The sequence below is a fragment of the Gopherus flavomarginatus genome, unplaced genomic scaffold, assembly GCF_025201925.1.
Source record: "Gopherus flavomarginatus isolate rGopFla2 unplaced genomic scaffold, rGopFla2.mat.asm mat_scaffold_2223_arrow_ctg1, whole genome shotgun sequence".
NCBI classification, from domain to species: domain Eukaryota; kingdom Metazoa; phylum Chordata; order Testudines; family Testudinidae; genus Gopherus; species Gopherus flavomarginatus.
In genome coordinates this window covers 1-25,356 of record NW_026114845.1, presented here as the reverse complement: position 1 = coordinate 25,356, position 25,356 = coordinate 1, and the positions used below count along the sequence as shown (strand labels likewise).

The window sequence follows — 25,356 nt, the reverse complement described above, 5'->3', positions numbered from 1 at the left end:
TGTGGGCTGGAGGGGACAGAGTTTTCCTTTCTTGTCTCTAGATTCTGTTCCAGGTTCTGTCAGTGATGGTGAGCAATAGGAAGACATTTCCCCTCTCTCTGCCTCAGTCCACCCATCGGTTACATGGCAATATTAACACTGACTGGCATCTCTAGGGGAAGGCGAGACTGAATCACCAGTGATTGCACAGCCCTTTGACAGCACTGCAAGGCAGGCTCTATCTTAGTGTGTGGGAGCAGCAGTATGAGGATAACACTCACCTTCAACCACAGGATATTCAGCCTCCAATCTAGCTTGGATCTCTCAGGATTTGGTGACCAGGGTTCAAGCTCTTCTCTCTTGTTTCTCCCCAGAAATGTGGTACTCTCAGTAAAGAGATCTGGGTCCTCCTGATGGGATGAGCAGCTGCCGAGATCTCACTTGAACGACATTCTCCTCCCTCTGTTGATGGGGTGTGGTTACCTCCTCATAGAAAGGCAGGGCTGGAAGGGACCTCAAGAGGTCATCTAGTCCAGTCCCCGATATTGAAGCAGGACCAAGTAACCCTAATCTATTCTTGAAATCCTCTGAAAATGAGGATTCCACAACCTCTCTTAGTAACCTGCATAACTACCCTTAAGAGTTAGAAAGTTTTTCCTAATATCTAACTTAAATCTGCCTTGATGCAATTTGAACTGATTACTTCTTGTCCTACCTTCAGTTTCATTTTTGTACCCTTTGCAGGAGAAGGTTGTGTCTCCGCTGATGCCATTTCTGGGGGTGTTTTTCTATCAGCTGACTCTGGGGAGTTCCTGCTGCTTGCAACACTGACAGCATAGAAACCAGTCCTGATGCAATCAGCTTGCTTAGCTCAAAGGAGTTCTCTCCTCTCTGCGGGATGATTGAGTTGCATGACTGAGAGGTCCTGCTGTACCTAGCCCCCCTCAGTGAGACAACATACCCCAGTAAGGGTTGTCCACATTGGTCAAGTATAATGGGCTGGGCTCTCAAAGTGGGGAGCATAGTAATTGGACAGTAAGATTTCTGTGAAATATTGTCTACTTGGTCCAGACTTTGCAAATTAGACATTTTAATCAGGATTTTCAAATTAGCCTCAAGGAATTAGGCACTTCACCACCCTGAAAAATAAATTGAATCTGGAGGCCTAACTGTTTTAGGCTCTTTTGAGAACCCTAGTCTTGGCGGGGGTGGGAAGTGCACACAGGAAAGCACACATAAAAGCTGATGGAAACATTTTTAACTGTTAAACCTGCTTTATAATTGAGCCAAATATGCCACTCTGGCAATTTGATTCACACAGTGAAGAAATATAACAACCAACAACACAGAGATGTTCCCCCATTCGGTCCCTTCTCACACATGCACAGGTCTGAAGACTGAAAGATGTAAACCACTAGGAAGGGGGAGACACATTGTGCCAGTGGGTTACACAACTATTTGCTAGACAGCAGAAGAATGTTGGGAGTTGGGACTCCAGGGTTATATACCAGGTCCTGGAGGAGTAAGAGCTATAGTACTTGCAGATAATAGTACAGCTATCCATATTGATCTGGCAGAGGCTTGCTTAATGTTATTGTGGCCGAAAGGATGTGTTATTAGAGACTGGCTAAATAGAAAGACTAAATTTGTGAGGGGCTACATTGAAGGGAGGAGTTGTGGGGACTAGTAGGAAGCTGGAAGGAATGTAGGAGGAAGAGTGGGTGGATGCAGGGGTCAGCAACCTTTCAGAAGCAGCATGCCGAGTCTTCATTTACTCACTTTAATTTAAGGTTTTGCATGCTAGTAATACATTTTAATGTTTTTTAGAAGGTCTCTCTCTATAAGTCTATATATTATAAAACTAAACTATTGTTAAAGCATCAAAGAATCCTGTGGCACCTTATAGACTAACAGACGTTTTGGAGCATGAGCTTTCGTAGGTGAATACCCACCTCGTCAGACATGCATCTGACATAGTGGGTATTCACCCACGAAAGCTCATACTCCAAAACGTCTGTTAGTCTATAAGGTGCCACAGGATTCTTTGCTGCTTTTACAGATCCAGACTAACACGGCTACCCCTCTGATACTTAAACTATTGTTGTATTGTAAAATAAACACGTTTTTCAAAATGTTTAAGAAGCTTCATTTAAAATTAATTTAAAATGTTGATCTTACGCCGCCGGCCCACTCAGCCCGCTACTGGTCTGGGGTTCTGTTCAACTAGGCCAGCAGCGGGCTGTGCGGGGCTGGCAGCCGGGACCCCAGAGCGGCAGTGGGCTGAGTGGCTCAGCCCACTGCCGCTCTGGGGTCCCATCCGCAGGGCCGTAGCAACAAAGAACGTGGCCCCCTCCGAACATATGGCCGGGGCCCCTTACAATGCAGAAACTGGAATGCAGTATTTATTTTATACAATATACAGGGTTCATATTATGTATACATAGGCCTACAGTGTACATGTATTCCGTATTTACGCAAAGCGCTTCTTTTGAGCCTTGTTCTCCGCAAATTGGTTAATCAATGCATCATAGTCCAGAGATCTGGCAATCTTGTTTTCGATTGAGATAACTGCAAGCGCAGAAAGCCTGTCATCTGTCGTGGTTGAGCGCACGATATTTTTGATCAGTTTCATTCTACTGAAGCTCCTTTCAGCACCAGCGACAGTAACTGGTGCGGTCAGAAGAATTCTGATGCAAATGCAAAGATTCGAATATATCTCCTGAAGGCTGTTCTTGTATATGTACATTAAAAAATTGTTTGCAGTGACAAGTCCTCTCTCTTTCTCGATGACATAAATAAAACGATTCAATTCCATTATGAGTACGTTGGCATCAATGTCTCCCATTTTTCTTTCAAAATTTTTGCTGTGATTCTCCAGTTCATTTTCTCTGTGACACTGCTTCAGGCTGTTAGCGTTGTACAGAAATCTAAACAAATTATACCACTCCACGAGTTGGTCAAATCGTGACGAAACAGAAGATATGGCCTGATCAGTGAAAACAAGAAAGAATTGCGATTTGAATTTTTCTTCGGCAGAAAGACGACTCGAATCATCAGCACATTCGTAATCAAACATTCTCTTCTTATGTCGCACCCTGGTTTCTGGAAACACCTGCTCAATACCCATATGCTCTGCTATTTCACGTGCATTTGTGACCACAGAGTTATATCCTGTATTTCGATAGTCTTCCAAAAACTTCATTGTAGCACCAACTTCTGCCTGCAGTACATCAATTGACACATCTGGTGACTGAATTAATTTGCAGGTTTTATTGACATGAAATAGTATATCGTACCACGTGTACACAGTCAGAACAAAAGGCCATGCAGTAACATGATCTAAAAGTGCACCGGCTTCTGTTGCTGTATTGCCATCTTTCTTTTCGAGCGCATATTCGCGCAAAGATGACAAAGCATTGCACAATTCTTCAAGGTGATAAAGCAATGGCTTCACAGCATCAATTCTCGACTCCCAACAAGTGTATGATAACCCTTTAACAGATATTGGCATATGTTCTTGAAGTATATCCCAAAGTGAAGGTGAAGAAGAAAAGATAACGTATATTCTGTTAATCAGACCGAAAAAGTCAACGGCATATTTCGATGACTTTGCCGCATCTGAGATCACAAGATTCCAAGTGTGAGCTCCACATGGTACATACAAGGCACGGTCATTTATTTCTAGCATGCGGGCTTGAACTCCTTTATTCTTTCCTCTCATATTTGCGCCATTATCATAAGCTTGGCCTCTCATGTCAGCAATGTCTATTCCTAAGTTGTTTGCCTTTTCAAGAAATGTTTCCAATAAGCCCTCACCAGTTGTATCATGAACATTAAGAAAATCAACAAACACTTCACAAATATTGACACCATCTTCACCGTTGCATTCAAAAAAGTGTAACACCACAGACATCTGTTCTTCATGTGACACGTCGGGAGTACAGTCCAAAATAACTGAATAATATTTTGCTTTTTTAAGCTGCGCTATGTTGGCCTCTTGAATGTTACTGGCAACAAGTTGAATCAGCTCGTTTTGGATCTGTGGACTGAGGTACTGAACAGGTGTCTCTGCCTTCTTAATCCTTTGTAAAAGTTCGCTGAGGACAGTATCATGCTTTGCAAGCAATTCAAACAGTCCCAAAAAGTTGCCATTCGAAGGATCGCCGAGCTTTTCATTACTTCCTCGAAATGCCAAGTTTCTTTCGGACAAGAAAATAACGACATCAACCATGCGTTTGACAACATTTCTCCAGAAATCTCTTTCTTTCAGAAAAGCCTGCAATTCGAGTTGGTCAATAGATGTATGGATTACTATGCCTGACCGAAGGTCAAACCATTTCACCATACAGTCTTGATGACCTTTGCCTGTTTCATGCTGCTGAAGTCTTTTTGACAGTGCTTTCCAAGCAGATGTTCCACGACGTAGCGGTATGTCGCCAGTGCCATATAATTTACAAGAAAAACAAAAGATGGCATCTTTCTGAACTGAATACATTAACCATGAACATCTAATTTTCTTGCCATTTGCCATGGTTCGATAGAAATGAGTACTTGTGAACCTCCGTCTTTCCTCGTTAAATAGAAATTCGTAACTTTCATTCTGCTGCGGTGGGCCACGTGCAACAATGTCACACACTTGCCTGTCTGCTATTATAGATGGCCAATATCCTGGATCATCAGTCAGTGGTTCAGATTCAGATACTTCTTTCCTGGCAGCTGCTGGAATATCTGTTACAGTTTGTTTGGTAGAACAACTGGCTTCACCTTCGACCTCACTTGAGGCACTTCTGGATACTTCTGGATATGATTCGTCACTGCTAACGCTGTCCGTTTCATGTGCCTGTACCTGTACATTGGATTGCAGGGCAAAATACATTGACAACTTTGGAATTTTCTCAAGTTCCTTCTCGGCATCTTTTGCTGCCTTTTGTTTACTAGCTCCACTCTTATACATTCTCTTAGACTTCTGCGTTGGAAACGATAAAAAACTAAACAACTAAATTAATAACATTTATCCGCCGACCGCCATTATGAACGCAAATACACATTGTTTGAATGAGTGACACTAAAATTCGAAACTGACCGACAGACAACTGATGTAGCCAGTAGCATTATGATGTATCATAATGACTTCATGGTTTTGTCAGTAAAACCGACATGGATTGTGCAATAGCATCAATAAATGTCACTTACCTAGTTATACCTTACATTTTTTTTGCCACTTTTAGGGGCCCCCTTCCTTGTGGGGCCCCCTCCGGTCGGAGGGTACGGAAGGCGCTCGCTACACCTCTGTTGTTGAGGGCTACAACCATGATGATAAGAAGATTCCCCAACAAGGCTGCCAGATAAATCACTAGAAACACCACAATGTGCAAAATCTGCAGCTCCCAAACATCATTGAATCCAAGGAGAAGGAACTCGGTCGCAGTGGTTCGGTTGGACATTTTTCTTCTCAGTACATGATGTCCTGCCTGTGGAGGGAAGGAGAAGGGTAACGGTCAGGATTAGAGTGACAGAGGGAATGACCTCCATTCTCACTATATAATATCCAATGGTGTGATTGTCACAGGTGCACAGAACTTATCACTTCAGTTCACTAGGAGAGGTGAGTGCTCCTTGACTCCGACAATCAGACCACTAGACCAGTGCATTATCACACTAGGGTGAAGCTGCATAACTCCCTTAAAGTCAATGGAGCTGCGTCAGTTTACACCTTCTGCCCAAGAGATGGCTTGATAAAGATGCAGTATGAAAGAAGGAGCAAAGTGCCACACCAATCCACCTGTTCTGCACGGGAGGGTTGTCCTAGGTTGTTCTAGGCAACTAGGCTTACAATTTGGGCATGAAACTATTGCTATGTCTACACTAAGAGCCAGAGTGTGATTCCCCTGCTCACGTACATCAACACTCACACTAGCTCTCTGTGAGCTAGCGTGAATACAAATAGCAATATAGCCTCTGGAGCATGAGTATCAGCAGCAGAGGCATGACTGAAACTAGAACAAACCTGCCTAAAACCAGTGGGTATGTACTGGGCATGGATCACTCATGCCTCTGCTGCCACTACCCGTGCTACCGCAGCTCTACTGCTGTTTATACTTGATAAGAGCTAGTACAGGTATGGGTACACGAGCAGAGGAATCACACCCCTGCTCGTACAGGTATAGCTTAAACCACTAAAATGCCAGCACAGCCAATTTTGACTTGCCAGGGAAATGTGACCAGGGGCGGCTCCATGCCCCAGCATGCCCAGCGCATGCTTGGAGTGGCAAGCCGCAGAGTGCGCTCTGCCGGTGCTGCGAGGGTGGCAGGCAGGCTGCCGTCGGCAGCTTGCCTGTCGTGCTTGGGGTGGCAAAATACCTAGAGCCGCCTGTGAATGCGACAGACTCCCCCAGCATCCTAAGTGGCAGCTTGTCTGTAATAAGTCCTGCCCAACAACACCCAGATGGCCTGCCACCTGATTACATGTTGATTTAAGGCACCAAATCCCAGCATCGCTCAGTTACTGCTGTGTTGTATTGTTTCCCTCTGCGACTCTGTGTCTGGCTGAGTGGGTTCAGTAGTACTCAGGAGAGTTGGGTTCTATTCTTGGTTCTGCCAGACTTTCTCTGTGCCCTTAGACAAGGCTTTTTCCTCTCTCTCTGTGCCTCTGTTTCCCCTCCCACCTATTGTCTGCCTGGTCTACTAGGACTGTGAACTCTTTCAGGAACAGGCTGTGTCTTATTATTTACAAGTATCAGAGGGGTAGCCGTGTTAGTCTGGATCTGTAAAAGCAGCAAAGAGTCCTGTGGCACCTTATAGACTAACAGACGTTTTGGAGCATGAGCTTTCGTGATGCAGCTGATGAAGTGGATATTCACCCACGAAAGCTCATGCTCCAAAATGTCTGTTAGTCTATAAGGTGCCACAGGACTCTTTGCTGCTTTTATTATTTACAGCGTTTGTGCTCAGCTGATAGAAGTGTTGTGCACTGGATATGGTGCTAGATCAGGAGCTCTGTGTTTTAGTCCTATTGACCCCTCTATAGCCATCTATCCTCTCTGTCAGGATAGACAGGCTTTGGCTACTTGGTTCAACTCTAACCCTTGGTGCTAGTCTATATAAAACATATTCTGGGGGCTATCAGCTTTGCTGCTTACTCAGTTTTACCATCCTGCAGCTTCCTTCTGATACTGAAATGAAAATGGATACAATAGACTGAATGGGTTTGAAATTATAGTATTAGTGGACAATATTAGTGTTCCTCACTCCTTCTTAACTGCAAGTTTCCAATTTTCTGCTTAAATTGTTTTCAAAGGAAAATTGGAGTTTTCAATTAATTGGGTTTTGAATTAATCATAGACTCATAGACTTTAAGGTCAGAAGGGACCATCATGATCATCTAGTCTGACCTCCTGCAGCCCACAGAACCTCATCCACCTACTTCTGTAATAGACCCCTAACCTCTGACTGAGTTACTGTAATCCTCAAGTCATGGTAATCAAATTTTCACAGAAAGCCTCAGCTATCTTCATATATAAAAACTGAAAAAAAAACATTTTTGTGGGGTGAATTTAGAATGAAAATGTTCAATTTGCTGATGTTTTTATATGAAAATTATTTTTTATTGGTTGCCAAAACTTGAAAATTTGGGGATTCTTGGGACTTATTTGAAAACTTGTTTTTTCTGATAAAAAAATTCTGACAGACTCTGCTTATTTGAATTGACAACAAACATCTAACAGAGTTCTATTTGTAATTCATGTTTATGTTCTTAAATTTTCCCTGTATATTAATATCCTAAAATATTTAATTCAATGAGCAAACTTACTGTGTTGGTCTCTGTGGATTTTTTCCCAAATTGTGAAGCATTTCAGTCTCCAATTCTAGGAATCTATCTATCTATCTGGCTCTCATCACTGTATTATCCAGCAGTCGTTTGTGTCCCTTTGCTGGACTTCTTGTGTTGCTGGGTCTCTCTGCAGTTCCTAACAGACAGGATCCAATTCTCAGCTGGGCGCTCCCTGCTCCCCTCTTTGGGCAGGCTTGGCTGAGAGGTGAGGGACTAAATAGGATGAGGGACTAAAAAGCCCCTCCCAGTTGATCCCAACTTTTACAGGACTCAGACACGGTCACAGCCCACGATGCACCTGCTCCAGGGCTAAATAGCTGAATCTGGTCTCCAGGGCTGTGAGCCCAGCTCTGATCACACCTCAGGAACAAACTATGCTGACAACCTGCCTTATCTGAGCCTAACCCTGCAGAGGGGAACAGCACCCACCCTGGATCTCACACAATGGCAGCATCCCTGGAAGAGTACTTGGCTAAAAACATGGAAGGGCTGAGGCACAAAGGGTGTCCCAAAGGGATTGCATATACATTGATTTGTAGCACAAACATATGACATACAATGGCTAAAAGTCTAGTGGCACCAGAAGCCCAACTGACCTGGAATAGCCTGTTTCTTCACTAACTCCACATAACTATCACTGGGGGAGCAGAGAATCTTTTCTTGGGGGGGAAAAAAGCTCTTGGGATGCAGCCACCAGAGGATCCAACAGCTGAGGCTGCACTGCGTGTTAGAAGTAGATCACTAAGAGATACCCAGATGCAAACATTAAAAACTAAGGACCAGACCATGAGCTGGTGTAAACTGATACAGTTCCATTGACTTCAGAGAACTAGGGATATTTATGCTCACTGAGTATCTGGCCCTTTGCTTTCAATGGTGCTATGGCTGATTTACACCAGCTGAAGATCTGTCCCATTAACTCCAGTAATAAAAACCACCTGATTTACAGTAGCTGGGAATACAGACCATTGATTTCAGTGGCACTATGGCTGATTTACACCTGCTGGAGATCTGCTCCATTACACGGTTTCAAATTCATATTCTTTGCCTCAGAATTGGAATGGAACAGACAAAAATTCCTAACCAGTCAGCACTTTCTTAGCTCTTTGTCCCATGGGATTAATTACAAGAGTGTTACTTTTAATGGTGAAGGAGTGATTCATTCCCACTAGGGACAGAACTTTGGAGGAATTCAGTGTTGTGGAGATCCTCTCTCTCTGATATTCAACTTCTATTGTGATGAATGGACCAACTTCTTTCTTTCTTTCTTTCTTTTCTTAGCAATTACATTTTTTTTCTTATTACAGATAACACTAAACTAAAAGGCTCATTAGGATTCAGATGCAATGCTGCATGACATTTTTAAAATATTTAATTCACATTGGTTGTAGATGTGTCAGAGAGACTGAGCAAATATGAAGGGCCAGATCCCTGCTGGTATAAATCAGCTGTGGCTCCATTGGTGTCAATGGGGCCAGATCCTGAGCTTTTGTAAATCAGCCTCATTAAAGTCAATTAGGCCAGATGCCCAGCTGGTAGATATTGGCATCATGCTATGGTACTTTTCCAATGTACATAAACTGAATATGTGCACTGTGGTGCCTAGTTTTATGTTTGTTCCTTTAGTTGAGATTCTCGTTGCTAAACAGCACAATCCTATTATAATGCTCATAGAATAATCCAAGATCATGGTTCACAGACAGAAATCTGTGAGATCTGTACCCAGCCAGTAAAGGAACAGATGAATGTTATAGTGACATCCTAGCACCACCATAACTAAAGTTGTGTCGTGTATTCTGTTCAAAGGTCAACTTTTCCAGCATCAATATATTCAGTCTAATTCTTTTGAAATGTGATGTGCCTCAGGAAGCTGTAAGGCACAGTTAGTGACCCAAATTTGGGGACATCTGAGCTAGGGGTTGCGAAGAGAAAAAAGTTTCCAGAGTGTTTTTTTTGCTCAGAGCAAGAAATCAAATTACTGGTGTGATGCAGGTCAAAATGGTATAAATCTGTCCAGTTTTACCCAATGTAGTGCATGAAATTAACTAAAATTTTGCGGGACCCAAACTGAGAATGGTATTTAAGAAAATGTCCACTCCTTACAGTGTGCATGTTTTAAAATGTAGATGGTTACTTGGAATGCTTTGAAATTTGATGTGCCTCTTGGGAGACATGGGGGGCATTAATGATCCATATTTGGGATCATTTGTCTGAGGGGTTCCCAATGTACAGCTCCTCAAAGAAACAGTTTCCTTCTGCTTCTTTGAATGTTAAACTGAGAGGAACTAATGAGTGGATGAATTGCAGACCTCCTTGAGACTTCTGGTTCTGAAATCACCCTCCAATTAATACCTTGAATTGATCTGGTCGCCCCTTCTCAAAAATGATATATTGGAATTGGAAAAGGTACAGAAAAGGGCAACAAAAATGACTGGGGTCTGGAACAGCTTCCATATGAGGAGAGATTAATAAGACTGGGATTTTTCATCTTGGAAAAGAGATGATTAAAGGGAGATGTGATAGAAGTCTACAAAATCATAACTGGTGTGAAAAAAGTAAATAAGAAAATGTGATTTACTCCTTCATATAACACAAGAACTGGGGGTCACCAAATGAAATTAATAGGCAGCAAGTTTAAAGCAAACAAAAGGAAATATTTCTTCACACAACACACAGTCAACCAGTGGAACTCTTTGCCTGAGGATGTTGTGAAGGCCAAGACCATAACAGGGTTCAAAAAGGAACTAGACAAGTTCATGGACGATAGGTCCATCAATGGTTATTAGCAAGGATGGGCAGGGATGGTGTCCCTAGCCTTTGTTTGCCAGAAGCTGGGAATGGGCGAAAGAGGATTGATCACTTGTTTAACTGTTCTGTTCATTCCTTCTGAAACACCTGGCATTGGTCACTGTCAGAAGATAGGATATTGGGCTAGATGGACCCATTGGTCTGACCCAGTGTGACCATTCCTATGTTCTATAGCTAAGAATAAGTTAATGACAAGATCCTACCCAAGACAAAACATATTTTGGGCCAAGTAGCTGTAGAATGCTACAATTTGTGAGTCCTGGGTAGCAGTTTTATTTTGGGGGGAATGTAATCAAAGTCTTTGGGGAAAACATTAGATGTGTGAGTGGTTCCTGGAAGGGGAGGAGTATTGGGGGCCAAAGGAGTGGGAGAATGGAGAAGGGTTTGGGATTGCAGTGAGGGATTATGGGAAGGGGATAAATGGGGATGGATGGTAGGGGGAGGGAAAGAGTTTGGGGGGTTCAGATGAGGGAGTGGAGGGGTGTGACCCTGGGCTGGAGGATGTGGGGGTGACTGACAGGAGGACTGGGTGAGAATAGAGGCTGGGGAACCTGTCAGCCCCCCAGGCTTCCCTGTCATGTGTGTACCCAGATCTGGGGAGCCCTTGCCCCTCCAGGCGGGTCTGAGCCCCTGTCCCTGCTTCACTCATATGAGCTGGGATAGGGGGGCCTTTCCCCTTTGTGGTGTGTGAGCTTCTCTCACTACCCCCATGTGTGAATGTCCATGTAGACATTACCTCGGTGAACTAAATGAGAGTGTTAAAGGAGATGACCATTGACATTTTTGCAATCATCTGTGATGCTGAGGGAGGGAGGAGAGACTCCAGAGTGCTGTCTGGCTCCTCAACTGCACTGAGGATCCTTTGAGATCTGCAACAGAGTTCTCTGGAGCCTCATCATGGGCAGATTTGGAGGCACATAGCTCCTGCCCAGCCCATAGTACCCTGATGTGCTTCTCCATGAGAGCAGCATTTACAGGCAACTCTGCAAGTCATCTCTCATACTCTGCTATGTCCTTGAGCACATGTATTAAATCCCTCTCAGGTGGCTAGTCCACAAAGAGGATAGATCTTACTGCTGCTGCCACCTGAGGCATTTCTTTGGTTGAGCTCAGGTGGCAGAAACGTGACCAAGGAACTAATCAGGGTGTTAAACTAGATGACCCTTGTGGTCCCTCCTAACCCCATGGTTATAGGAGTCTATGAATCTGAGACTTCTAGCTCCTAAAGTGACCTATGACATTGATAACCCCTTCCTGAAGTGATACAAGGTTATTTTCAAGTTTTATGTGATAGTAAAGAGACACGTCTTATACATTTTATTGCACATGAAAAAGCCTTTGGGATTTATTCCATAAATATTGCTAATGATCTAGCTGCCAAATTGCTGTTTCTCAGCTACTGCAAAGTGGTTCCCATTTTATCTAACTAGGGGATTCTTCATGATGTCTCTCTTCTCCTTTTTTGTTCTGTTCCACTCCTTTTTATATCTTTTGCATAAGGCTGGAATCCTTTGTCCCTCTGGGTTCCCACCCCTCCTCACTGGAAAAGCACCAGGTTAAAGATGGATTCCAGTTCAGGTGACACGATCACATGTCCCTATAAGACCCTCAAGCCGTCATTCCTCCCAGCCTTACTTACAGGAAGGCCTGCATGCAAACAGAGCCGTTCAGTCAATTGTCCTGGCTAATAGAATTCATCAAGATTCTAAACCACCATTAATGGCTCACAGTATGCATAATTACAATAGGTCCTCAGCGTTATATTTCATATTTCTAGTTTCAGATACAAGAGTGTTACCTTTTACAAAGAGGATGACCACACTCAGTGGATTATAAGCTTTGTAATGATACCTTACAAGAGACCTTTTGCATGAAGCACATTCCAGTTACATTATATTTACTCATTGGCATATTTGTATAAAATCATATAGACAGTAATGTCACATATATGTTTACCTTTCTCATTTTAAATACACATTGGTATGTTGTGATGCAGTTATAGCAATGAATATTCTTGATGAAATTAAAAGCTTTATTTATAAACATATATTAGAAAAGTACAACACTCACTCATTGCCAGGCAGGCCAGCCGTTACCACAACAACATACTGGTAACAACAGCACCTTACAGAAAAAGAAAAAAACACCAAAGTGCATGAACAAGGGCAAACAGTGCAATCACATAGAAGTCAGAAACCCCCTACCTTCGCATGCCCCCGGTCCCCAGGTCTCATTTCCCTTCTTTCCCCATTTTCCACACACATGGCGTGTTAATTGGAGCACCTGTAGTCAATTAAGGCCCTGTCAGGAACCTAATAAAACCCCCTGCTTCAGGCAGTCAGGGAGGAGGAAAAAGAGAGGACTGGAGCTTGGAGGTGTGTTGGAAAAACCAGGGACACCCTGCCCCAGCAGGGAAGGAAACTCCCTCCCCCAGCATCTAAGGACAGAGGGTAACCCTACCCAAGGGGGAAGAGGGTAAGAACCCACAGCGGTTGAGAGGGGCTGGGGCTCAGAGTTAGGAGCAAACCCAGACCCTTCCCCCTCTTCCCTCCTCTACTACTTTCTCAGGCCACTAGCGGGGACCTCGGTGCCCCAAGACCAGGGGCAAGGGGTGGCATATTAGACCCCCACATACATCAAGAAAAGTGCAGGACATACCATATTAACAGTGGCCATCTTGTCACACACAGTTATTAAAAAAAAAGGCAGCTCAAGACTAAGTATGCACCAAATGCAAGAATCCCAGCGTCACTGAGATGTGAGTCAGAGCAGACGAGCTTGAGTAGTTGGGGAATTCCACGAAGAACTGACCCACTATGTTCCCTCCATGGAAGGTTAACTGAAGTGTGTTACCGGTGTGCAGTGCAGAACTGAGAATTCCGCTGAAACAGGCACTGGCTGCCATTTGGACACCAGCTGCCCTGTTCATTACTCTCTTATAGACCAGTGATTGACAGATTGCAATGTATTCGTCATACACCATGACGGTGAGTAATGCTATAGCTGCTGAAGTGAAGAACATGAAGAGAAAGTCTAGGGTGACACATCCAGAATAAGAAATCAACCTGGTGTTTAAGATGGAGCTGGCCGAGGATTTGGGGATACTGACAGAGAAGGAGAAGATGGACAAATTCATTAGGATAAGAACATGAGGGTGTGAAAATGGTGGTCAAGGGCTTTCACTATGATGATGAGAAGGGTCCTCATCCAGTACACCAGAGAAAGCACTAGAAACACCAGGAAGTGTAAAATCTGCATCTCCTGAACATCAGAGAAGGAACTTGGTCATGGTGGTTTAGCTGGACATTTTCTTCCTCCGCACATTGTGTCTTGCTAATGGAGGGAAGGACAAAGTTACTTGTCAGGATCAGAGTGACAGAGGGAAGGACTCTGCTTCCCCTCTCACTAATATCTCTTGATTGTAATGTCAAAGTAGCTCAGAACTTGTAACTTCTTTTGACTAGGAATTGCCACTGTGCCTCTCCTCAGACACCTGTGTCAATTAACTTAGCACTCTTGAAGTCAACGGAGCTGCATCAGCTTGCAACATCTGAGGATCTGGCCCAAGATGTTGCTTATCAAATACATTAAAAAGTGGGACAAAATTGCAACCCAAACCCATCAGACCTAGCAAAGATGGTCCCTCAGTTCTGGCAGGGAATAGACTAACAACTCGGGTACAGCTCTAAACTACTAAAATGGAAACACACCCTGATTCCCACTTTCCAGGGAAATACGACACAGTCTGACCCCTACATCCTATGATCTAACTTGTCTGTGAGAACATAAGCAAGACAATACTTGATCAGACCAATGAGCCATATAGCCCAGTGTGCTGACAGTAGCCAGTGCCAGATGCTTCAGAGGGAATGAGCAGAACAGGGCAATTTTGAAAGAGCCATTTCCTGTTGTCCTGTCCCAGCTTCCGGCAGTCTGAGGTTTAGAAACACCTGGAGCATTGAGTTGCATCCCTGACCCTCTGGGCTAAGAGCTATTCATGGCCCTATACTCCATGAACGTATCTTAGTCTTTTTTCCAACCCAGTTATACTTTTGGCCTTCACAACATCCCATGTCAATCAGTTCCACAGCTTGACTATGCGTTGTGTGTAAAAGTACTTCCTTTTCTTTGTTTTAAACCTGTAGCCATCAAGTGACCCTCTAAGTCTTGTTTTATGTGAAGGGGTAAATAAAATTTCTTTATTCACTTTCTCCACACTAATCATGATTTTATACACCTTAATAATTGTCACTGCCCTTCTCTGTACCTTTTCCAATTCTAATATATCTCTTTTGAGATAAGGTGACCAGAAATCCTTGCAGTATTCAAAGTGTGGGCCTACCATGTATTTATATAATGGCTTTACTATATTTACTGTTTTATTATCTACCCCTTTCCTAATGGTTCCTGTTAGTTTTGTTTGTTTTGTTTTAGTTTGTTTTGTTTTAATACCATTGTACATTGAGTGGATATTTTCAGGGAACTATCCATGATGACTCCAAGATCTCTTTTCTGAGTGGTAACAGAGAATTTAGACCTCACCCTTTTTATGTATAACTGGGATTATATTTTCCAATGTGCAATACTTTGTATTTATTAACATTGAATTTTAGCTGCCATTTTGTTGCCCAGTCACTCAGTTTAGTGAGATCCCTTCACGGTCAGGTTTGGACTTAAGTATCCTGAGTAATTTTGTATCATCTGCAAACTTTGCCACATTACTGCTTACCCCTTTTTCCAGATCATTTATGAATAGGTTAAATAGCACTGCTCCCAGTACAGATCCTTGATGGATCCCACTATTTACCTCTCTCCACTTTGTAAACTGACTGGTTATTCCTACCCTTAGTTTCCTATCTTTTAACTAGTTACTGATTCATGAGAGGACCTTCCTTCTTATCCCATGACTGCTTACTTTGCTTAAAATCCTTTGTTATACAGGAGGTCTGACTAGATGAACACAGTGCTCCCTTCTAGCCTTGGAATCTATGAGTCTCTTAAACAAAACAAAATAACACTAATAACACTAATAATAACACTAATAATAACAATAATAATAATAATAATAATAATAATAATAATAATAATAATTAATATATTTCCATGATGTAATACTCAGTGATAATAATAATAAAAATGTGTATAGTTGACCCTAAGATCTGGCTTCCACTGTTCCAGGTAAGATGCAAAGACCTCACAGTCTAAACAGACAAGACACACCAAGGGTGTCAAAAATGTATGGGCTTAGGCATATAGAATCATTGAACTGGGAGAAAGAGGGAGATTTCTTGTATTACCCTGACACCTAAAGGCCTCAGTCTCCTGGATGCTTCACAAGCAATAGTGAGAGACAGCCTCTGTCACATAGACTGTATAATCCCAACACACAATGGAAGGGAGGGGAAACTGAGGGACAGAGAGGAGAAATGGCTTGTGCTAGGTCACAGGCCAAGATACCAGGTCTCCTGAGTACCAGCCCTGTGCCCCTGGATCACAGTCATAGAATATCAGGGTTGGAAGGCACCTAAGGAGGTCAACTAGTCTAACACTCTGCTCAAAGCAGGACCAATCCCCAGATTTTTACCCTAGTTCCCCAAATGGCCCCTTCAAAGATTGAATTCACAACCCTGGGTTTAGCAAGCCAATGCTCAAACCACTGAGCTATCCCTCTCCCCATTATGATATACACTACTGCCTCTCTGTAAGTGTGATCACTTCAGTTTCTGGGAACATTTATGAAAATTACAATAAAGACAGAAAGTAATGTTGGCCTCTGGGCCTCTGATCCTGTGCTGTGCAGGGCTCCAGGGAGTGAGGGCCTGAAAGCCCTTAAGAATAGGCATGGATAAATATTCTTCCAAAAGCACCAGAGTTAGCCACACACAGCTCGTCTGCAGAAAGCAACAGGTCTTAGTATTTTTCCAGCAGGACAGCCTCAATGTGAGGAGAGAACAGTTTCTCCTAATACAGTGGTAGATAGATAGATTAGATAGATAACTGAAAGGAGTCTGGAATTGGAGGAGAGAAGAGCTGGGAGGATTTCACATGCACAGGCACAGTAAGTCTGCTGTTGCAATGAAATGTATGTGGGGCTTCCAGAGGTGCCTTTTAAGGAAAAATTTGTAAATAGTTGTAAATGGACAATATGTATTTTTTTCAGATTTTCAGTCTTATTTCAATTTGGACTTAGCTGATGCTGGATGGTGCAGTTGGTCTCAGGATCAGGTGAAAAGCCAACAGGGAGGAAAATATTGGGGGTGGAAAGGGAATGGGAACCAGAGCAGGATTTCACATGTATCAGTCTGTGGTCCTCAGTGGTCCAGCAGTGATGTCCAGGCATGCACACTGGTGATCTGTGGGCTGGGTGTATGATGAATCGATGATCCTCAGGGCTCATGAGCAAAGGACAGAGTCTCCAGAGTGAAGGGGAAGCCTGTCGAGTTTTCACTTGAGAATCTCACAGGAGTCTGCTCCCTGTTTTACACTCCCCCGATCATTTTAAGGACCGCAAAAGGGGGTGATGGGTAGACTAGCCCATCCGCTCATTATATTGTCCACCAATTAGACCTAGTTTGGTTTATCTTCAATGAATTATAATGCAGTCTTTAATTGCACAATCACATATTGCTTTTTCCACTGGACCCCTGGCTCATTCAGTGCACAGGATGGACTTAGTGAGCAACTATTCAGTACTTTGTTTTCTCCTCATTCTCGACCTTTTACCCCCAAGACTTATTCACTGCACACTGTTCTACCCTGCTCTGAAGACGAAAAAAATCATTTTATCTTAGGATTTTCTACAGTGCTGATCACTGTAATATCTGAGTGTTTCGTGAAAGGTCTGGGCAAGAATGAGCACGTGCATTTCATGGGATAGGCTTTGATTTCAAAATTTATTTTCATTCCAAATTGTAATGAAAAATTGAATTTCAAAATTTCCCATTAAATGAATTTTTTGTTAAAGTTGGGGGTCAGTTTGAACATTACATTTCAATAAAATTGAAGCATTTTGTTTCAATGTTGACTATATTTTATGTTGTTTTAAATTATTTTTACTTTAGTTCATATTTTTTAAGAAAAAATATTTTATTTTGTAAAATGTCTCTTCATGCCAAATGTCAAGTCCTTACTCCAAAGCAAAGTCTCACTAGATCTTAACGTGAGCAAAACAATATATTTTTCCCTGGTTCATTCTTGGAAATGTCTCAACTGTTTTGAGGCAGACATCTGGCATAGAAAATATGAGCCCCAATGGTTGAAGTTTGGTAAAGTTATAAGCAACAGAAAATAAGGCCTTGTAATGGGAAGTGTCATGCAACATTAATAAGAGGTAGCGTTATCAACCCCACCTAGAATAATATCAGTCAGTACCCAAATGCCAAATAATAACTTTGTGCACCCTAATGACTTTGACAGGGATATGCATTGGTTGACCTTAAATGTGAGTGTTCCAGAATAAGAAATCATTAGTCCTTCTGCTTGAGGTCCAAATGTCATTCATCTTCTGCCTAGTCAGTGCAATTTTTAATTTTTTATGGAAAAAAACAATGATGCTAAATCCTGCGGTTCGGACTCATGACAGACCATCATTGAGATCAATGGCAGTGAAATGCAGTACAAATAAAGAAAGCCCAGCTACATGGTGTCCTGATCGTCACTGGATCTTGATCTTGCAGCGGTTCTACTACAAATGCTATTACTGCTAATAAAAATTATGTTCCCTGTTGCCACATTTTTAAACAGAGATACAGCATGGTGTAGTGATTATGGGGGCTGGAGTCAAGGCTCTTTGGTTCTATTCCCAACTCTCACCTGAGAGTTGATCTAGTAATTAGGGAAGGGTACAGCACCAAGACTCCTGGGTTTTATTCCCACCTCTGGGAGAGGAGTGGAGTCTAGTGGGTTAGAGCAGTGGAAGATAGTCAGAAATCTGGAGTTCTTCTATTCTGTTTTTGATTGTGAGTGATGGGTCATGACTAGAACAGGCAACTGGGTTTCTATAGCTGGGTCATCATGTGACCATGAGTGAGCCCTTTCTCCTCTGAGGGAAATGCTACTCCCATTTACATCAGTGTAAATGCAGAGTAATTCCACTGCTTTCAATGAAATTGCTCCAGATTTACACTAGTGTGCCTGACAGCAGAATCTACCTCTCTGGTCTGCAGTTTCCCTTCTGTAAAATGAGGATAAGATTTACCTAACTTTATACATCTTTGAATGAAAAGGTTATACAAAGATCGAAAAAGTAATTGGTCTTGATTATAATCCCATTCAGTCAATGGGCCTGATTATCCTCTCACTCAGCCAGTGTAAATCAGGAGTAACTCCATTGTAGTCCATGGAACTTATTCTCCTCTCTCTCACTCAGAGTAATGTAAATCAAGAGTAACTACACTGCAGTCAGTGGGGCTGATTCCTTCACCTCAATTCCCAGATCACATCAATCTTGGCAGGATAAGGATGCGATCTTAACTCAAGGAAATTATGGTGGTTTACACAAAAGGACAGATATTTTACTAGTCTAATCCTGACCATTGTCCTTCCCTCTACAGACAGTTCATAATGTACTGAGAAAGAAAATGTCCAACCAAACCACCATGACCATGTTTCTTCTCCTGGGATTCTCTGATGTTCCAGAGGTGCAGATTTTATACTTCATACTTTTCTTAGTAATTTACCTGGCAGCACTGATGGAGAATCTTCTTATCATTACAGCAATAGCACTTGACCACCATCTTCACACTCCCATGTATTTCTTCTTGATGAATCTATCTGTCATAGACCTTGGTTCCATCTCTGTCAACATCCCCAAATCAATGGCTAATTCTCTAACCCACACTAGGACAATTTCCTATGCTGGATGTGTTGCCCAGGTTTTTTTCCTTGTCTTCTTCTTAGGAACAAATTTTTTCCTTCTCACTGTCATGGCATACGACCGATATGTTGCTATCTGCCAACCACTGCACTATGAGAGAGTGATGAACAAGAGAGCTTGTGTCCAAATGGCAGCCAGTGCCTGGATCTGTGGTAGTCTCAATTCTGCACTGCACACTGGGAACACGTTTATGTTAACCTTCTGTGGAGGCAACATGGTGGATCAGTTCTTCTGCGAAATCCCGAAGCTACTAAAGCTCACCTGCTCTGAATCATACCTCAGTGAAGTTCAGGTTCTCTTCTTTAGTGCATGCTTAGGCTTAAGCTGCTTTGTTTTAATAACTTTTTCTTATGTTCAGATCTTCAAAACAGTGCTGACAATTTCCTCTGAGCAAGGACGCCATAAAGCCTTCTCCACCTGTCTTCCTCACCTTATTGTGGTCTCTTTATTTGTTTTCACTTGCATCTTTGCCTACATGAAACCCACCTCTAGTTCTACATTTGGTCTGGATCTCATGGTGGCGCTTCTGTACTCCATGTTACCACCAATGATGAATCCAGTTATCTATAGCATGAGGAACAAGGACATCAAAGCTGCATTGAGGAGACTGACTGGGTGGACGTTATTCACCAAGAATTAATTGTCTGTCTGTAAATATCCTTTTGCTTTTTTTCTCCTGGTCCATGTCAGTTATTTCCATGACAACACAATTTATACACAGAAGGTACAGTTTATACTCTTGGCTGCACCAATTCAAATCCAAATTAACTCCATGGATGTCAGCGCACTTGGGCTGATTTACACCCGCAGGAGTTCTTGCTGAATAATAGAGTTAAACTGGTGTGAATTTTGTGGGAGGGAAGAATTGGGCTTTCATTCTGTACCAAAACAGAGTGTAGGGGGTAGGGATAGCTCAGTGGTTTGAGCATTGGCCTGCTAAACCCAGAGTTCTGAGTTCAATTCTTGAGAGGGCTATTTAGGGGTCTGGGGCCAAATCAGTACTTGGCCCTGCTAGTGAAGGCAGGGGGTTGGGCTCTGTGACCCTTCAGGGCCCTTTCCAGTTCTAGGAGATAGGTATATTATTAAACTGCTTTGTCAATTATACCCATTTCAGGGTCACTTAAAAACACAGAGCATCTTTCCCTTATGTGCTTAAATCAGTAGTGGTGTCAAGGGAGTCAGACTGGTGTAGATCTGGTATATGCCTCTGACCTCTGCAAACCAGTATAGTGCCATTGACTTTGATAAAGGTTAACCAATTTACACTACCTGGAGATCTGGCCTCTTGAATTATGAACTACATCACATTACAGCAGGTGAGGCTGGGCTCATGAGTCACTGCATGATGCCAATGACACAGCTGTGGATCTAACATCCCACATTTAATATCAAGGAGCCTCAATCTATTTAGCTTAACAAAGAGAGCTAAGAGGTGACTTGATCACAGTCTACAAGTACACCACACAGAGAATAAATATTTCAAAATGAGCTCTTCAGTCTAGCTGAGAGGGTTGTACCAGGATCCAATGGCTGGAAGTTGAAGACAAATTCAGACTGGAAATAAGGCATACAATTTTTAACTTTATTTGTTATTGTTTCTGTATAAAATATAAGCACATAACAAAACAAAACATACAAATACATGCACAAGATGGAAATACAATATACATAGCAAAATTCAATGTTCATTATTTGTAGAACCCGGAAAAAAACAAAACAAAACAAGACAAAAATCCTTAACTCATAGAGATCATGCATCAATTATTAAAGTGACTAAACTGATAAATATTAAATGAGTCATTTATTTCCATTAATGCAGTTATAGAGAGCTCACCAGGATAGTCTGTGTATGACGGAGAAATTGCAGATTTCTGTTTTCTCAAAATAACTCTTTTGGACACTAAAATAGTTACTGAAATCCATTTCTTAATGTTAACTGGTAATACAAATGCATCCAGCACCCCTAAAATACACAAACTTTGAGAATGAAAGACAGCAATACAGTTTTTGAGAGAACACTGAATATGGTGTTAAGAACACATGCATTGTTGGATAGGTAGAGACGATGTGTGAAAGGTTGGCATGTGACTGTTTGTATCTCCAACATTCACTGTGTGTTGCAAATCTCCGCTTAAACAAATGTTCTGGAGTCCAGAGGTATCTGTTTACTATCTTGTTCTGGAAGAATCACAAGGATAAAAAACTTGAAGTATCTTTCACATTAAGCCAGATATCCTCCCAGGCTTCTGTTGTGATGATAAGGATAAGTTCTTTTTCCCATTTTTCTTTGAGATTCCAATTTAGAGGGTAATGCAAAACATTAAGCCACCCTGTGGTGGGGTTGGTCTCACCACCACAGAGTCTCCTACTGGTTTTCTCCAGGAATTAGCTCAGTCCAGTGGAGCGCCCTCTCCTGGTGGTATCCTGCCTGATGTCTCGCCCTTGGTTAGCGTCGGAGCCCACGTAGCTCACCAGCTCGCGGCGTCCTCTTCAGGACCACTGCCCTTTGGCAGTGCCCCTTAGTCCATCCATACCCCCTTCCTGGGGGTGGGTTGATCAGCAGTCTCTCTGCGCCCCAGCCACCATGTCCAACCATACACCCACAAAGTCTAATCCCTCCTGTCAGGGATCTGGAGTAGTCTGTGATGGCTGCTCCCCATGGCCGATGGCTGAGTGTACTGAAAGGGGGAACGGGGGGACCCAGGCCTGCCCTCTACTCTGGGTCCCGCCCCAGGGACCATCTGGCAACAGCCTCACTGTCCTCCTTCTTTCTCCTCATCTGTCCACTTCCATGAGTCACTTCCCCTATGCTCCTTGCACCCGCTAGGCCCTTCCCTTCAGGGCCTGCAGCCTGGCAGGCTATGGGCTAGAGCTCCCTTCTGCTTCCTGAGCCAGACCAGCACTGTGCTGTCCACAGTGCTAGTCTCCCAGCTCTGGAGACTGACCTTCCCGTGTTGAAGGTCTGGGACAGACTGACTCTCCTCTCCCTGAGCAGCCTTTTATAGGGCTGAGCCTGGCCCTGATTGGCTATCTCCAGTCTGGGCCCGATTGGCTCCCAATAAGCCCTTCTCTAAGTGGCTGCCCATCTGTGCAGGCCCACTGGCCTGCTGCAGCCCATGCTCTCGGGGAGGGGGGCAGCTGCCCCACTACATACCCATAAGTAATTCCTACAAATTGACTTTTTTCCCCATGTTTCTTAACATGCTCTTCTAGAGGTGAAAGAATTGAAACAGACTGATTGTCCCCGATCCTTGCATGAATCCTTCATCATAGCCACTGAAGGAAAGAACTGTGAGACCGTAGTAGCTGATATTTGTTACACTTGTAATCGAAGGCCAGTCTATCATCTTGTATTATATCTTCAATTTTTGTTAATCCTTTTTTTATCCAAATTGTCTTTAGTGTGGAATTGACCTTGATCCTGAGGCACGGAGTATCCCATAGTGGTACAAAAAGAGAATTAGTAAGATCAGATGCTATAATCATCTTAATGCGTTGCAGGATGCCCCATGTAGAAGCAAAGATTGGATTTTTCCCTAAGGGTGCGGTAGCCTACAGTATATAAAAGAAGTGAGGGACCCAAAAGGCATGACTAAGCTTTTTCTGATCTCAAACCAGGCCGGTGTGTATACAGAGCTACTGGAGGAGAACCAACTTACAATAGGACGCATTTGAAATGCTGGGTAATACAGATACAAATCTGGCAATCCCATACCTCCAGTTGTCCAGGATTTTTTAAGGATCTTCTGTGACAAGTAAGACTGGTTTTTATCTCATCTAAATTGCGTGGTAAGCCCATTAATTCAAACAAAGAGCAAGAGAGACCTTGAAAGACAATAAGCTAACGCTATAAATAATTGTTAACAAGATACTCATTTTGGATATTTCTATTCTCCCCAGCAAGGCTAGAAAGAGGAGATGCCATCTCTCTATAAACTTGGAAATTTCTTTAATATATAGTCCATATTTATAGAAATAATTTTGGTAAGATTAGGACAAATTCTAACATCTAAATAAGTTATTTCCTTACATATTTGAAATGGAAAATGCCGACACTGAGAAGAATCTGGTCTTTGGATATATCCATTGCCTGTGATTTATTCCAGTTAATGCAAAAACTAGAGATTTTTACAAAAATATCAACTTCATTCAATAATGATGCTATTGATGAGATGGATTCTTCACTGGTACAAAAATATCAGCATATAAGTGGATTTTGTGTTCATACCTATTTATAATCACACCTTCAATGGCTGAGTGCTGATGGATGTACATTGCCACGGTTCAAGAGAGAGAGATTAAAAAGGAGGGATGTCCTTCTTTTTAGTTTAAATGTGGGAGAAATAATTCCATAAATTGCTAATGAAGTGAGGAGAGACAGGCATACCTTTTTAATAGTGAGGTTAATCAAGCATTGGAACAGTTTACAAAGGTTTGTGATGGATTTTGCGTCCCTGGCAATTTTTAAATCAAGGCTAAATTATTATTGTTTTTTAAAATATGTTCTAGATCAAAAAGAGTTATTTTGGGGGAGTTCTATGGCCGGTGTTTTGCAGGAAGTCAGACTACATGATCACAGTGGTTCCTTCTGGCCTTTGAATACAAGAATGCCATTTCCTTGATGACCACAGTTCTGTAAGTTACTGGTTGCCTCTCACTTTGCAGATAAGCCTTCAGAGCTGTATTCTGATTGTATTAATGTAAATCTAGACTCTACATTTCTGTGGTTTTGCATGTGTATGTAGGTTGAACACTGTTGTGTGTTTGTATATGGACTGGAAGCTGTAGGGTGTTTGTGGGCTGTGCAGTAGTGTGTGTGTTTGTGGGATGTACAATATTATGCATAATTATGTTAACATCCCATGTAGACTGTGCTAAAGGACAAAGTGCACAGGGTAATAGCAAACTCATAAGCTGCTATACAAGGTCTGACCGCTAGAAGGGGACAAGGAGGCACATTGTGTTAGGCTTGGTTACATGTACATTGAGGAGTGTGAGAGACTTAGTGACTGAGTGTAGCTGTATGGGAGGGGAAGGGAGAAAGGGACCAGACAGAGAATAAACTGCAACAGAGGCAGTGGCATTGGATTAGTTCAAATGTCTGTGAGTCCTGTCCTTGTGGCTGAGAGAGGAGACTCCAGTTCAGATAAAGTGGCTGCACATTGTCACACGTACAAATGCCACCCACTGGTCTGTGTATGTTTCAGATTCCCTCTGTGCCCAATTCCAAGAGCCTGTAAGTCTGTCACACCCATACCAGAGAGCCTGGCTGTTTAGCTCAAGCTGCAGGGACTCAAGCCCTTAGCTCTGGAGGTCTCTAGTTCAACCACAAGGTGTCAGCTAAGATGGTGACCATCATATGAGCTCAACTTAGACTCTATTTCTGCATTAATGAGGTACAGCTGTTGGCCTACCTCCGTGCAGCTGCAGAGTAGGAGTGAAGCCTATCAGGGGAGTTACACACTAGTGTGATGAGGGGCCGATTTATGCCCCCATCATCTCAGACATCCATGTTCCGAGCCAGCTGCCTGCTCATGACCTAAGATACATTGCATGGGTAGTATGTATTGAAATTGAGCTTGACAGAGCTGGTCAAGAAAACTCCACCCAAAAATAGTATCCTCACTCTGTTCATGTCAGATGCTTCTACTATTCTAGCTGAGTAAAAAGGAATCTACCCGTAGCTTGGAAAAAAGTTGTCAAACTCTACCCTTGACCCACCATGCTCACTCCTCTCAAAGAGCTCCTGCAGAAATTCTTGGGTGCCTCATCTACCTGGAAGCTGTTCCAAGCAGCTGGTTCTCCTGCATTCTCTCCCAGAGGCAATGATGACAGGTTTATTGTCTGACAATGAACATCATGT

General features: G+C 42.7%; 1 protein-coding gene across 1 annotated transcript; it reads left to right on the top strand.

Moving 5' to 3' along the window:
• The first annotated feature begins 18,619 nt into the window (after positions 1-18,619).
• LOC127042084 (olfactory receptor 14A16-like) lies at positions 18,620-20,438 on the top strand. Its single transcript, XM_050935738.1, has one exon. The coding sequence runs from the start codon at positions 19,198-19,200 to the stop codon at positions 20,131-20,133; it is 936 nt and encodes a 311-aa protein (XP_050791695.1). The 5' UTR covers positions 18,620-19,197; the 3' UTR covers positions 20,134-20,438.
• Positions 20,439-25,356: the final 4,918 nt, after the last annotated feature.